The 12,769-nt window shown below is 33.9% G+C and overlaps 1 protein-coding gene across 7 annotated transcripts in view; it reads left to right on the top strand.

The window, feature by feature from the left end:
* Positions 1 to 12,769, top strand: part of Nrg1 (neuregulin 1) — a 1,010,326-nt gene that overhangs the window by 979,096 nt on the left and 18,461 nt on the right. For 4 of the 7 annotated variants that reach the window (XM_027939248.1, XM_027939246.3, XM_027939257.2 and 1 more), the window contains exon 3: positions 11,165 to 11,223. In XM_027939248.1, coding sequence (XP_027795049.1) covers positions 11,165 to 11,223 — 59 coding nt within the window. Of the gene's footprint in view, positions 1 to 10,492; positions 10,561 to 11,164; positions 11,470 to 12,769 lie in introns of those variants that run through there. The other 3 variants (XM_027939247.1, XM_027939260.2, XM_071609220.1) reach the window with 2 other exon arrangements.

Raw genomic sequence — 12,769 nt, 5'->3', positions numbered from 1 at the left:
TCTCAATTACTAGATGTCTCTCTCACAGAGACAGATAATAGTCATAAGCCAAAGTAAAATTGTAGGTAAAGTCTTATAAAATCTGTAAAGCATGATAAAAATGGAAGAGTATGTAGGAGAAAACGATTCCCTTTCCATCTAAGTTATCTCACAAATTTATGTATGATTATTTTTTAAAAATTAATTTTTGACACTTTTTGAACATTAACATTATTCAATTCTCTATGCCTATGTCAGCATAGAAATTTTCCAGTTTCCATATTTTTTCTACTGATTCACCATGAATACAGTGCAAATATGACCAAACCATATTTATCATAGTGAATTGGCATGAACGAATTTTTTTTTTTCTCAAATTAAAATAGAAAATACCAGAAACTGGAAATTAATCTGTAAAGTATGAAGTTAATTTATTACATGGTCAAACCTTGTTTTATTTCCTAATTTTGGTAATACAGTATAATTGTTTTTAATATATCTCTTCAAAAAAATATTTAAAACATAGTTCCTTAAATCTTCCCCCTTTTAAACAACTGTACTCATATTATATCTATGTCTTATATTTTACTCCTTGAGAATCACATCTGAGACCACTGTATTTTTAATTATAATAATGAAATATGATCATTTTTCATCGTAGCCTTTGTAAAGATTTACAAGCTGAGTGAGTACATATGATAGTTTTTGAATACCTCCAAGGAACCACTGCAGTTATTTTCCACATATTAATTTCAGCTATTCTATAGCCCTCCCACATCCTATACAAAACATGCAATCACATAAGTGCTGTTCATTTATTCCATCTTGGTATTGTGCCAACACTGTAATTTTTCTTTACCCACACAGTTTCTCATTAAATTTTAAGCCCAATCCAGAAAAAAAGTACTTGCTGTATTTATTTAATCTTAGAGTGAACCATTTGTTTGTTGTCTAATAATTATTAAAGCAGCAAAGCATGAATGAATACTTTGCATCCCCAAACTAATTGTCCAGTGGATCATGCTTGCCTTCAAATTCTCAGAAAATTTCTTGCTTCCTTTCTCTCTTTCTTAAAATGTTGCCTTGTACTTAAAATATTTCAGGAAGGTGTTATAAATTACTACAGTGTTTTTTTGGAAAGAAAATCTTTGGCATCTATAATTTTGATAGATTCCCCCTCCCCGGACACACATACTCCTCTAAGGACCGTGACTTTACTAGTGTGTTAAAGTACACCAGTACCTTGAAGAAGAATTAGAGTATATTTCTATACAAAATAGTCCAGGCTTTTGTGGTTGTTGTTAAATGAAAGTGTTTTTATTTTTAAGAAGTCTCTATATTAAAAGCATCTATAACATTAAAAAGTAATCACTACTCAGAATCTAAACAAAGTCACAGAACATACCATGTCTTGAGATAATATATTGTTCACGAGGCCACTTGAACAGAAACAGAAAACATAAAAATGTTGCATTGGCTCATCATGGTTCTGTCTATGAAGCCAGTTCATAGTTTCCATATGGCCCAGCTGTGTAGAGCAAAACATTGCTGAAGCATGAGCTACATCATTCAAAGTCAGCTTTATTTCTGACTTAAGAGATGACTCAGAAACACCGCAAGCATGGAAGTTTCCAAGTAGTCTCTCTGGTCACCTAATCCACTGTTGTCTTCTTGGGAGTTGAAGAAGATTTTACAGCAAATGTCTTTTGTCCCTCCGTTTAGAACAAGGTGTTCCAAATCGATTAACCATATAACAGTTAAACACCTCTCTGAGGGGAGGTTTGCTGGTTCCTTGGACATTCCCCTGGGCACTGTGTGGGGATTCCAGTGTGGTTCTCATCTTTTATATTTATTTTCACTGCATAGAAATTTAAATTTTATCCCAAGGGGAAAAAATAGTTAGTATTCCAGATTATACAAGGAGAAGGAAAGATTCATTCCAATTTTTACCCTCTGATGCTGTATGTAGTCATGTAGTTCAAAGAAACAAGATCATTGAACATGAAATGGTCCAGATTTTCCTCTGTTTTCCTTCTTTTATCTGTCCTTCTGAACAGTTTCAGTAGAAACTATTTTGGAAGATGTTAATGTGATTTTTTTTAATCTGAAAATTATTTTTCTATCAGGCCGTATGTATAAACCTGATACATTGTCCAAGTGGACAGATGGGGCTTCATCATGAAGGGATTAGAGTTTTAACTGCCAATTTTGGTGAAATGTCTTGAGTCCTTTTACATCAATTCTCTGGACAATATTTTATTTATAGATAGAGTTAATAGGTTCTCCAATTTTTTTCCTAGGGAATCAGTGAAATTAAATTAGTTCATTTCTGTTAAAGTACTTTTAACACTAGGAATAGAAGGTTTTTTTTTTTTCCTCTTATAATAAAAAGTAAATGGTAGTATCACATTGTCTCTGTTGGCACTGGAAAATATTTTTTTTTCATTTTATTTAATGCTGGTAGTTGGGTTTTGTTTTTGTTTTGTTTCATTTTTTGTGAGTCCACAAGCTTGCTGTGTAACTTTTCAGTTGACAAGATCATTTAAAATCTCTGACCATTAGCTTCCTTCTAGGAAAAACAAAAACAGGAAACTAAGCAAATTCTATTTGGAAAGATGGGAGGTACTTACAAATATGGACTTCTGTGATTCTGTTGATTAATATTTATGAAACTATGTAGGCCCATGTTGTATTAAACATTAGTAAAAGAGACATAGTTATAAAAAAACATATAGGAGATTAAGTCACAATAATGTGCTATGAATTAAACTCAGTAACTGAAATATTAATTAACAATTATTTATATATCAGCTATACATCACACATTTTTGAAAACACAGAGAAATATAAGGCATTATCTGTGGTCTCTAGGAACTTAGTCTGTTTAAGAAAATGAAATAGCTAAAAGAAATTAGGGAATGACAGTGAACATATCATGGATGGTAAAATGCTGATAATTAAGGGAATAAGAAAATTTTATAAACATGATCATTGTTTATGGGATATTTCTAAATACCAGGCAGGTATTGAGTTGCAATAATCTTTTCAGCAAAATGCAGTGACAAGCCTATCTAGACCACTTGCTCCATTGTAGCAAGTTTAAAAAAAAAAAATGAAAACTAAGATGAGCCAATTTCCGAGCTCTGAAGGGCAGGCAGAGGACTTTGGGCCTTGGGATAGTTCAGAGGAAAGCATGGCAACTTCTAGAGCAGGAGAGTGGCACCATGAACATAGCAGATGGTTAACCATGCAGGCTGGAGAAATTTGGGTCTAAATAAGATATGGTGAGAAGGTCAAAGATGGTAGCTAACGTTTAAGTTTTATAAATACTATCATAATAATAATGATGATGATGGTAACACCTATAATATTTATTAGTAGCTGTATTAATATAGTTAATCAAACTCATAATTGTGTCCCCTGGACTCTTCATCATGGATGTAAAAAGAGAGATTTAGAATAGACAAAAGGGACACATACTAGATTGGAATTTATTCCAGTCGATCAGAGCGTACTGCAAATTCCAATTCTCACCCTGGAAAAGCTCTTTTTTCTGTTGATGTTACACTTGCCTGTAGCACTTCTCTGTTCTTGAGTGCTTGAGAGGAAGAGGTAGGACTCTCATGGATATGGACACTGAGTTCTTCAGCCAACCATGTCTTCGGATTTCTTTTGGCCCCTCATATATATATAATCCTGCTATGTGCTTACTAGGTATTTGTGAACTCATTTTTACTTTGATTCTCCAAGGTAGATTGAACAAAGTCATTGTGTTCCTGTGGGAACCAATTTAGATGCAGTTTTGTCTAAAATCAGGTACACTGACTAAATGTTCTAAATAGTTCTCTTCCTTTTTTCTCATAAAATCAGCAAGGCAGCCATATGGATTTATTGAGCTCCCACGAGTCAGCTCTGTTCTTGTGCTGAGGAAAAAGGAATGAACAAAACCATGCTGATCTCTGTCTCATGGAGACGATAGGTTATTGCACATAACAATCATGTTTCAAGTAATTGATTTAATTATAAATTATTGATGTGCTGAGTGCTGTGAAGGAAATTAGGGAACTCAGGGAATAGATAATGGGAAGCTAAACTAGTCAGAAGCTGAGGCTCTGTGGGAGGAGAAAAAATACACAGTCCTCACCTTGGAACACATACTGTCTCTTTGAAATAAAATGCACCATTTTGAAATATTTGTAGTAAATTATTGAAGTACAAAGAAAATATTTAGATGCTTTATCATAAAATGAGTCTGGTAGATAGGATGAAAAATCTCCTCTGAATCTCTGAACTGTTTGATGAGACAAGGAAGGGAATCCTCCAGAGAGGAAGACTAGACCATGCATTAGCAGCCAATATGTCACTGTGTCACAGTGACGTGGAGATGCACAGGATGAGGATTGATCCCGTATCCGATGAAATTGTTTGACCCCTAATGTAAGGATACATCATGTTGAATAAACATTGGCAAGGGTTTCAGACTGCAGCTAAGAATTTCAGAACAAGCTGTGCAAACAGAGTTTTAGGAAGGGCACCAAGATTCAAACAAGAAGGAGGTCATACATAACCACTGCCACCCTCATTATTGGGATTGTATGTCCTAGACACTGAAACACAACATTTGATGAGAGTGAGGACAACTTAGTTGGTTTTTTTTCCCCCTCTCAATATTTACACATGAATCCAGGGGGGCCACTATGTGTATCCTGTTATCTCATGGATTGAAAACTTGTCCCAGGATCATAATAAAAAGGGAAAAGAAAGAGATACACCAGCTGAACAGTGAAGGGGAGGTATAGGTTAGATCTGAAGGAAACATTATTGCAACATTTATATTTAATATTTTCTGTAATGATGTTGAAGAGGGCATTCTCTTGAGGACATGGATGTCTTTTGCAGATGGTACTGTAAAGAACATTTGTGTAAAACACAAATTAGAAAAGCATATACAAACCTCAAGAAATTTCACTTAACGTTTGATAACAGAATAAGATTCATCTTGGAAAAATGCAGACTAATAGTAACAATACATTTGGGAAAAGAATAATCTACAATGCAGATACTCAGCCAGTGAGTGGGCGAGTTCTGGCCAGAATGCCGAGCTGGCTGAGGAGTGAGAAAAGTCAGGGTTTGCAATATGATACTATAGAAAAACAGACCAGCACCCTGAGCTGGTGTATACACTGCCAGCTGAAGTTTACAGAGTGACAGCAAAAGGCCATGACACCTAACACAAACCAGCCAGGACTCCTCACTACGTATTTGTTGACATTTCTATCATTCGATGTTTATAAACATAGACACCAAATAAATAATTTCAGATTCTGTACATTGTGGAAGGAAATGCCATAGCTAGTATTGAGGAAAAGCCTCTTCTTTTTTGGACAGGGTATTTTTTAAATCATCCAAATATTTCATCGTAGAGCAATAATTACAGGGTGAGGGAACACAGGGTGTGGACTCTGTCTCCCTTTGCCTGCCTCCTCAAGGGAGGGCCTGATGAAAAGGATGCCAGAAAATAAAGAAAGGATATCTAAGAATGGTTTATAAAGTGAACATAAGTGATAAATGGTTTATAAAATTAGCCAGTCTCTGTAACCAGATGTTTCTTGAAGTCTGTGATATCTTGAATACATTTAGAGTCTCCACCAATAAATAAATTAAAATAATTTTATTAATTAGAATATAAAAGTATACCAGACACTGAGCTGATTCTCAAATGCATCTATAGATAATCAATTGCATAGTAAGCATGTCAGGTTATTCATCTGTCAGGTTATTCATCGTATGTTTTATTATCAAAATTGTTTTTGTAATATATTGTTATTATATTCTTCAATTTACTTAAGCCAGTAGATATAATTGGTAGTACCCCTAAAATAGTCATGGTTTGAAGGGTTGTAGAGAAATTAATTATTAGGAACCATTTAGTGGCTTAAAGAAAACCCCTGTACCTTACAACTAATGTAAAGCTGTGAATCCAAAAGCTGGATACTTAATACTAAATTATACATAGACTCTATGTATAATTTAGTGTTAACTAAATTTGGCTAATCCTCAGGTTTAGTTTATCTTAATATGAACTTTAAAAAGTCAAATGATTTTTATCTGGCACTGCCTAAGACTGAGAAAACACAATATTAAAATATATGCCATTTTGAGGCAAATGTATTTTTTTGAAAACACCAGTTTTTATTTTACTGGTGTTGAGCAGAAGTCTTTAAGTTAGTAAACTGTACTACTTTATCAAATCTAAGGTAAACTTGTGTTTCAGTAGCAAGATTTAAATTTAGATGATAAACTTGCTCTTAAAAGAACCATGTACTCTTTCCAAATTTACAAACACAAAGTTAAAAGGTTTTGCTTTGGGAAGAAAGTCTGCAGGGATTTGAACACATGCAATTTAAAAACTTTGAGGGGAGTCCACAGAGGACAGTCTATCATAAATTATAAAAATAAAAGAGATGTTCAAGATAGACCTGTACTTGGCAAATCTGTTTACTTATAAGTTTCTTTTTGTATAGTTCTCTATTGGAAATTGTATTCTGATCTTAGGTTCAGTTTAACAAACATCTTGTGAAAGCTCTTGGTGAGCCAGGCATTGAGGTAGGCATTAGAGATATGAAATGATCAAAATGTGATCATTGATTTCCCAAACAGATAAGCACAACACAGGTAAATACAGTGTAAGGAATCCAGGTCAGGGTGCAGTGCGAGCCCCATACAAGGAAACTTCACTCAGAATGTGGAAGTGGGGAGAGGAGAGATGGAAGTGGGGATGGTTACTTGGAAGAGCTTCCTATGAGTTTAAACAAACTAAATCTTCATTCCATTAAAAACAAATGTAGGACAAAGATTATTTAAAGCAAATATTACAATTTTAAAAAGATTTCCATCTTCTGATCTGATGAATGAAACAAATGATAGATATTTCTGAAGTTAAAGCAGGTATTTGATTCTTACTCAGATCTTCAAATTCTACAAAATAAAATCCTTGAGACTTGCTGAGACTTATGCCAAAGTATATTTTTAAACTCAGATTAAATTTACCAAGTTCATAACTTCCAGGAAAGTGATAGATTGAATGCTTAACATATAACACTAATAGAAATACAGCAGAAGTCAGACAGTCTCCCTGTCCTTTTAGAAGTAATTCTGTAGAATTTCATCCAAGCTGTAGATCAGATGAGTTTTCATTTGCATATGCTTTCTGTGCAGTCAGTGCAGTTGGCTTATGCACAAACTATCCCAGTTTCCACTTCCTTCCAGCTGATTTGGCTATAACTCTGGATGTCAGTGAAAGTTACATGATGACTTCTCTTGCTGGCCACTTGAATTGCCAGGGTATTTCCAATTAGTTTTACCTCTGAGATTGTCTTCACAGCCCATTTTATAAAAATATAACTATTTTGTGTGGGGAGGTGGGGCTTGTAGATGCTAGGCAAGCACTGTACCACTGAGCTATATCCCCAGCTCACAAAAATGGTTTTTAGAAGTTCTTGAGTTCTCTTGTCCCTAACTGGTAATGCACTGAGAGGAAATTATATCAGAGGTTTCTAACAGAGATTCTATTAAGATGAGCATCAATTCCCAGAACCTCCATGGTAAAATATATTTTTGATAACCACTTAGTTAAATCCCTTCATTTTATCACTGAGGAAATAAGGCCCAATAAAGCCAAATATCCAATAGAAAGATACTGTGGTGTCAGGATAGAGGGCCTTAGCTTCCATCTTCCCAATTTGGGGTCCCTTATAACTTAAATTTTAAAATAGATACAGATCTCTTGGGAATTTTGATAAAATGAAGGATCCTACCTGGTAATTCTGGATTTTGACCTGAGTTTCTACATTTCTAATAACAAGTTACTAGGAGATGCTAATGCTATTTATTCATGGACTACACTTTGAATAATCGTAGGGCTTTCTAACACTAGGAAATAATTTTTAAAAATTTATCCTCTAAGTGAAGATAAACATGAGCAAAAGGATTGTTCTGTTTCACATATAGCTGATAATTAAAAAAATAATTTTGATACCTCAAGTTGCTCTAGTGTTATTATATCAAATAATCTGTATGATCTTATACTGGGGTCAACTGCCCGCCCATGATGCTTATTTCCTAGCAAACATGTTATACATTCATAACAATCAGAGAATTGATGGGTAAGATTTTTGACCCCATTTATGTAGTGCCATATGTTCTCTAATCATATAAGATGCCTAAGTGACGATTTCCTAGTAAATGTATTCCTTCTGTTAAAGAACTTATGATTCCTTGGCTATTTGTTCATTTCATGATCCTTTAATAAGGATCTTTCTTTTCCTTTCCTTCTTTTTTCCTTTCTCTTTCTCTTTTCTTCTTTCTTTTCTTCCTGGGGATTGAGCTTAGGAACTTATACGTGCTAGGCAAACACTCTAACATTGAGCTACACCCAGACCCCTGATTTATTTATTTTTTTCTTTTTTTGGTGACAGAGTCTCACTAAATTGCCAAGTGTAACCTTGAACATGGGATCTTCCTGCCTCAGACTCCTTTGTAGCTGGAATTACAGGCATGTGCCACTACATCCAGCTAAATAAGGATATTTCTCACCCCACATGAATATAACCTCTCTCTCTCTTCCTATCTCTATCTTGGTCTTTCTGTCTCTCTCACACATGCTTAGACACAGAGTATTCATATATTTAACACCATGTTCTTTATAGAAAACAAGTAGATTATTGTGTGCTCATTATGAGAATTTAAATTTTTATGAAGAATGAAATCAGGTAAGATGAAATGGTTATTAGAGATTATATCCTTAATTATGGAATTGCCTACTGAGGTATAGAGTATGTCTATATGGATTTATAATCTTGGTTCACAAACAAAACAACCCTATTTTCTTTAGAAATTATTTGTCAAATAAGTTATATGGAAAATTTTCCATGTATTTTTCTTATTTATCTGTGTAGACATTCTTATTAAAGCTTGGAAGATGACATCTTTATGAAAAATAACCCTACCTCACAGGTGTTAGTTCTTATTCACATAGTTCTCTAAGTAGCTCCTTCTCTATTTTCTGCAGCAAAATTATTCTAAGTGAGAATAATCAGTTCACTTATATATAAGTGTTTGAAAGAGTTCAAAGGGGTTCTACCTTTATAAAATGTTTGTTGTTTACTCTTACGGGTATTAGGGTTAGTTTTCATAATTATACTACACAAGTTATCATGGGGAAAAAATCTGGCACTGCTACTCGATATTTACATGTACCAAATTATGTAGTAACTTTCTTAGTATTGAGTTTGGCTTGACAGGAAAGTAAATTACGCCTGTATTAGTAAAACTAAATAGTTTTATTCATCTCTCTTTGAGGCCAAGATAATAGTGTTCATTCTCATTTACTCTGGAAAAGAAGAGATTGTATTAAAAAAATCACTAGGTATGTGCTTTCAGAGCTAAATTATATTAGGTGCTTTGCATGATGGTTATGATGAATGATTAAAAATTATAACTATGGGTGTTGAACATTTAAATAAAGATTGTTTCCACCAGTAAGTATATTTAAGTATATTTGCTTCATAGAATCCTTCATTCAGCTTTTTTACTAGAGCATGGTATTGGGTAAAGTGCATACAATTTAAAATCCTTTGGATACTAAAATAATAGTCATAAACAGAATAAATAAAAGGACTCTCATATCTAAATCTAGCCCCATTGCATGGCCTTAAGAACAGTTTAATATCAAGATTCTAGAAATTTGATAGGTAAATGTATTAGTGGAATAAAATATAAATTTTATATAATTTCAAAATAGTTTTACCTTAAATGCAAGAAGGATATCTATTAAATACTTTTGTAGAAAAAAAACTTCTAAATTTTAAGGTATATTCATTTGGAACAATTAAGTGAAGTTTATAGTAATAAAAATCTCCTACTATGTGTCTTGTAACAATAAAAATGAGATTAATTTGTAATATTTTCTAAAAACCGTGATTACTGACAAGTTTTTCTTATCAGGAATCAAGTTAGATTATAAAAATTGTTCAACACCTATTGTGTAACCATTTATCTTACAATTTAGAAAATAGCTATAAAATAATGGGAAAACTGGGTATGCACAGCATCAAAAGCTCAAGATCCCTTGATAAGAACAAACATGGGCAGAGCCATGAAGGAAGCAGTTACCAAAGCCAGTGCTTTAACATAGAAAGAAATCAGTGCTCACAGTCAGAAGGAAAAAGAGACATGTCCCTCCTTGCCACCCTGTTCAGCTTAAACTAGTTTAATTTCACTCAAGTTAAATTTCAGTTAACTGATCTTTGGAAGAATGCAGCAAACCACCAAAATTGGTGACCCACAGTTTTCATGAGGTGTGGTCTTCTCAATGTTGTGCTGTTTCTTTTCTTTATGTTGTTCAGTACCAGGTTGTTTTTAGGAGTCTCCATATTCCATAGGAGGAAAAATTGCCAGTCTGAAAGTTCAGTGTCTTTAGCGTTCTATTGCTTATCACATTTTTGCCCTCTAGGTGCCAACCTGGATTCACTGGAGCAAGATGTACTGAGAATGTGCCCATGAAAGTCCAAAACCAAGAAAGTATGTTAAAATAATCTGAAATTTGTTTTCTCCCCCAAACTACAGCAACAATCACTACCACTTGGTGCTTTTACAGCTCAGTTGTAACTGATTCCTTTTGTTCTCATTATGGTTTGTCCACTCAAGGCATAAACCCACTCACTATGATATTTAGCTCTCTCTCTCCACATAAGTCCCAAAGTCATAAATGTAAAACAGTGGTCAGTTGGGATGGTCTGTGATGTTGGCAATCGATGACAGCAAGCCAATGAAAAAAAATATATTTCCTCCCAACATCTTTGTCCAAAGCTATCAAATAAAAAAACTGAGATGAATCAAACATTAGATTTTAATTTTAAGTGGCTCCCTTTGAAAGAAAGAAGTCACTTAAAATGCTGGGATCTTTTCATCATACGAACTTGAGAACTACGTTTTGTTCAAAATTTTAACCATTTAAGGGAAATGCCGGAGTCTGAAAGCCATGATTAGGACGAAGATTCAGTTCCTGAGGGTGAACTCACCAAGTTCAGTCAAAAGACACAGAAGGAGCTTCTTTCTAGCATATATTCACCTCTTCTCTTTTTCTCTGTTTTTTTCTACCATTGTTTTTTGTTTCTTCTCTCAGGTGCCCAAATGAGTTTACTGGTGATCGCTGCCAAAACTACGTAATGGCCAGCTTCTACAGTACGTCCACTCCCTTTCTGTCTCTGCCTGAATAGGAGCATGCTCAGTCGGTGCTGCTTTCTTGTTGCTGCATCTCCCCTCAGATTTCACCTAGAGCTAGATGCGTTTTACCAGGTCTAATATTGACTGCCTCTGCCTGTCGCATGAGAACATTAACAAAAGCAATTGTATTACTTCCTCTGTTCGTGACTAGTTGGCTCTGAGATACTAATAGGTGTGTGAGGCTCCGGATGTTTCTGAAATTGATATTGCATAATGTGATACAAATTGATAGTCAATATCAAGCAGTGAAATTATAATAAAGGCATTTAAAAGTCTCACTTTTATTGATAAAATAAAATCATTGCACTGAACAGTCCATCTTCTGTATACCATGTCAACATCCTGAAAAGGCTGTTGCTAAGCTGTAACCAATATGCACTCAAAATGATGGTAAGTTAATTTTGGTTCTGAGTGTGTTATTTATACCAAATAAACATCATCAAAAGAGTTCAGATGTTTTTCTTCATTAACCAAACAGTTTGCATGTAGGCATTAAAAAAGAACAGCACTGAGTAGGAAAATTAAAAGCAAACATTTCAACACGAATGAAATATCCTGCCTTTTATTTATGTTGCTTAGGGAACAAGCAATTCAGAACTAGTTTAAAGAACCATTTTATGTTAGCATTTCTTTATATTAGCATGTCTTCATGTTAGTTTCAAAGGTAAATTGAGGAAGAAATAGTTATTATTTTTTAAATGTGTTACTTTGAAATATAACGGTTTAACTCTCTCTCTATATATATATGTGTATATATATATATATATATATTTAATGCAGAACAGGAAAATCACAATGCGTTTTTATGACTTCATGATGTTTGGAAAATTATTCCTAAAATACCCAATTCACATTGTGTATAATTGCACGTATAATTAACTTACGTATTTGTCCTTTTGTTGTGAACTGGGATTATAGCTTTAAGTAATGTAACTTTCAAAACAATGTATTTGACATAGATCCATTTTTGGTTATTCATTTAGGTTGAGGGTTGGTATTTTTTCTGTATTGTCCAAATATTTTAGGGTTTGTAGTAATATTATCATTATCACAGCTTCAGAACTCTACCACTGTAGCATGAAACCAGCCACAAATAATGCATGGACTTACGTGCATGGCTGTGTTCCATTAAAACTTTATTTACAGAAGCAGGCAGTGGGCTGGAATTGGTAACCCCTGTTTTGCCACTTCCTGTAAATTGCTCACCCTGAAAAATATGTCATAGTTTATTGCAGTTTAAATTCATATAACATAAGAAACAAGCTGGTCACTTGAGGACCTTAAAATAATCAAATTTGTCCTTGTTTTTGATGCACACAATGAATAAGGATTTTTTAACAGTTATAAAAGTTATCAGAATGAATTTTAGAAGCCCTTATGAGGAGATTACACCCATAATTATCATTTATTTAGTGAAATAATACTTAACATATTACATAGGCTACATATCAGAGGTTGCCATAGGCTGTCTATTATTAAATGAATGGCAAATTGGCATTGCTCA

The sequence above is a fragment of the Marmota flaviventris genome, chromosome 3 (assembly GCF_047511675.1).
Source record: "Marmota flaviventris isolate mMarFla1 chromosome 3, mMarFla1.hap1, whole genome shotgun sequence".
Taxonomy (NCBI): domain Eukaryota; kingdom Metazoa; phylum Chordata; class Mammalia; order Rodentia; family Sciuridae; genus Marmota; species Marmota flaviventris.
This window is presented reverse-complemented; position numbering and strand designations above follow the sequence as displayed.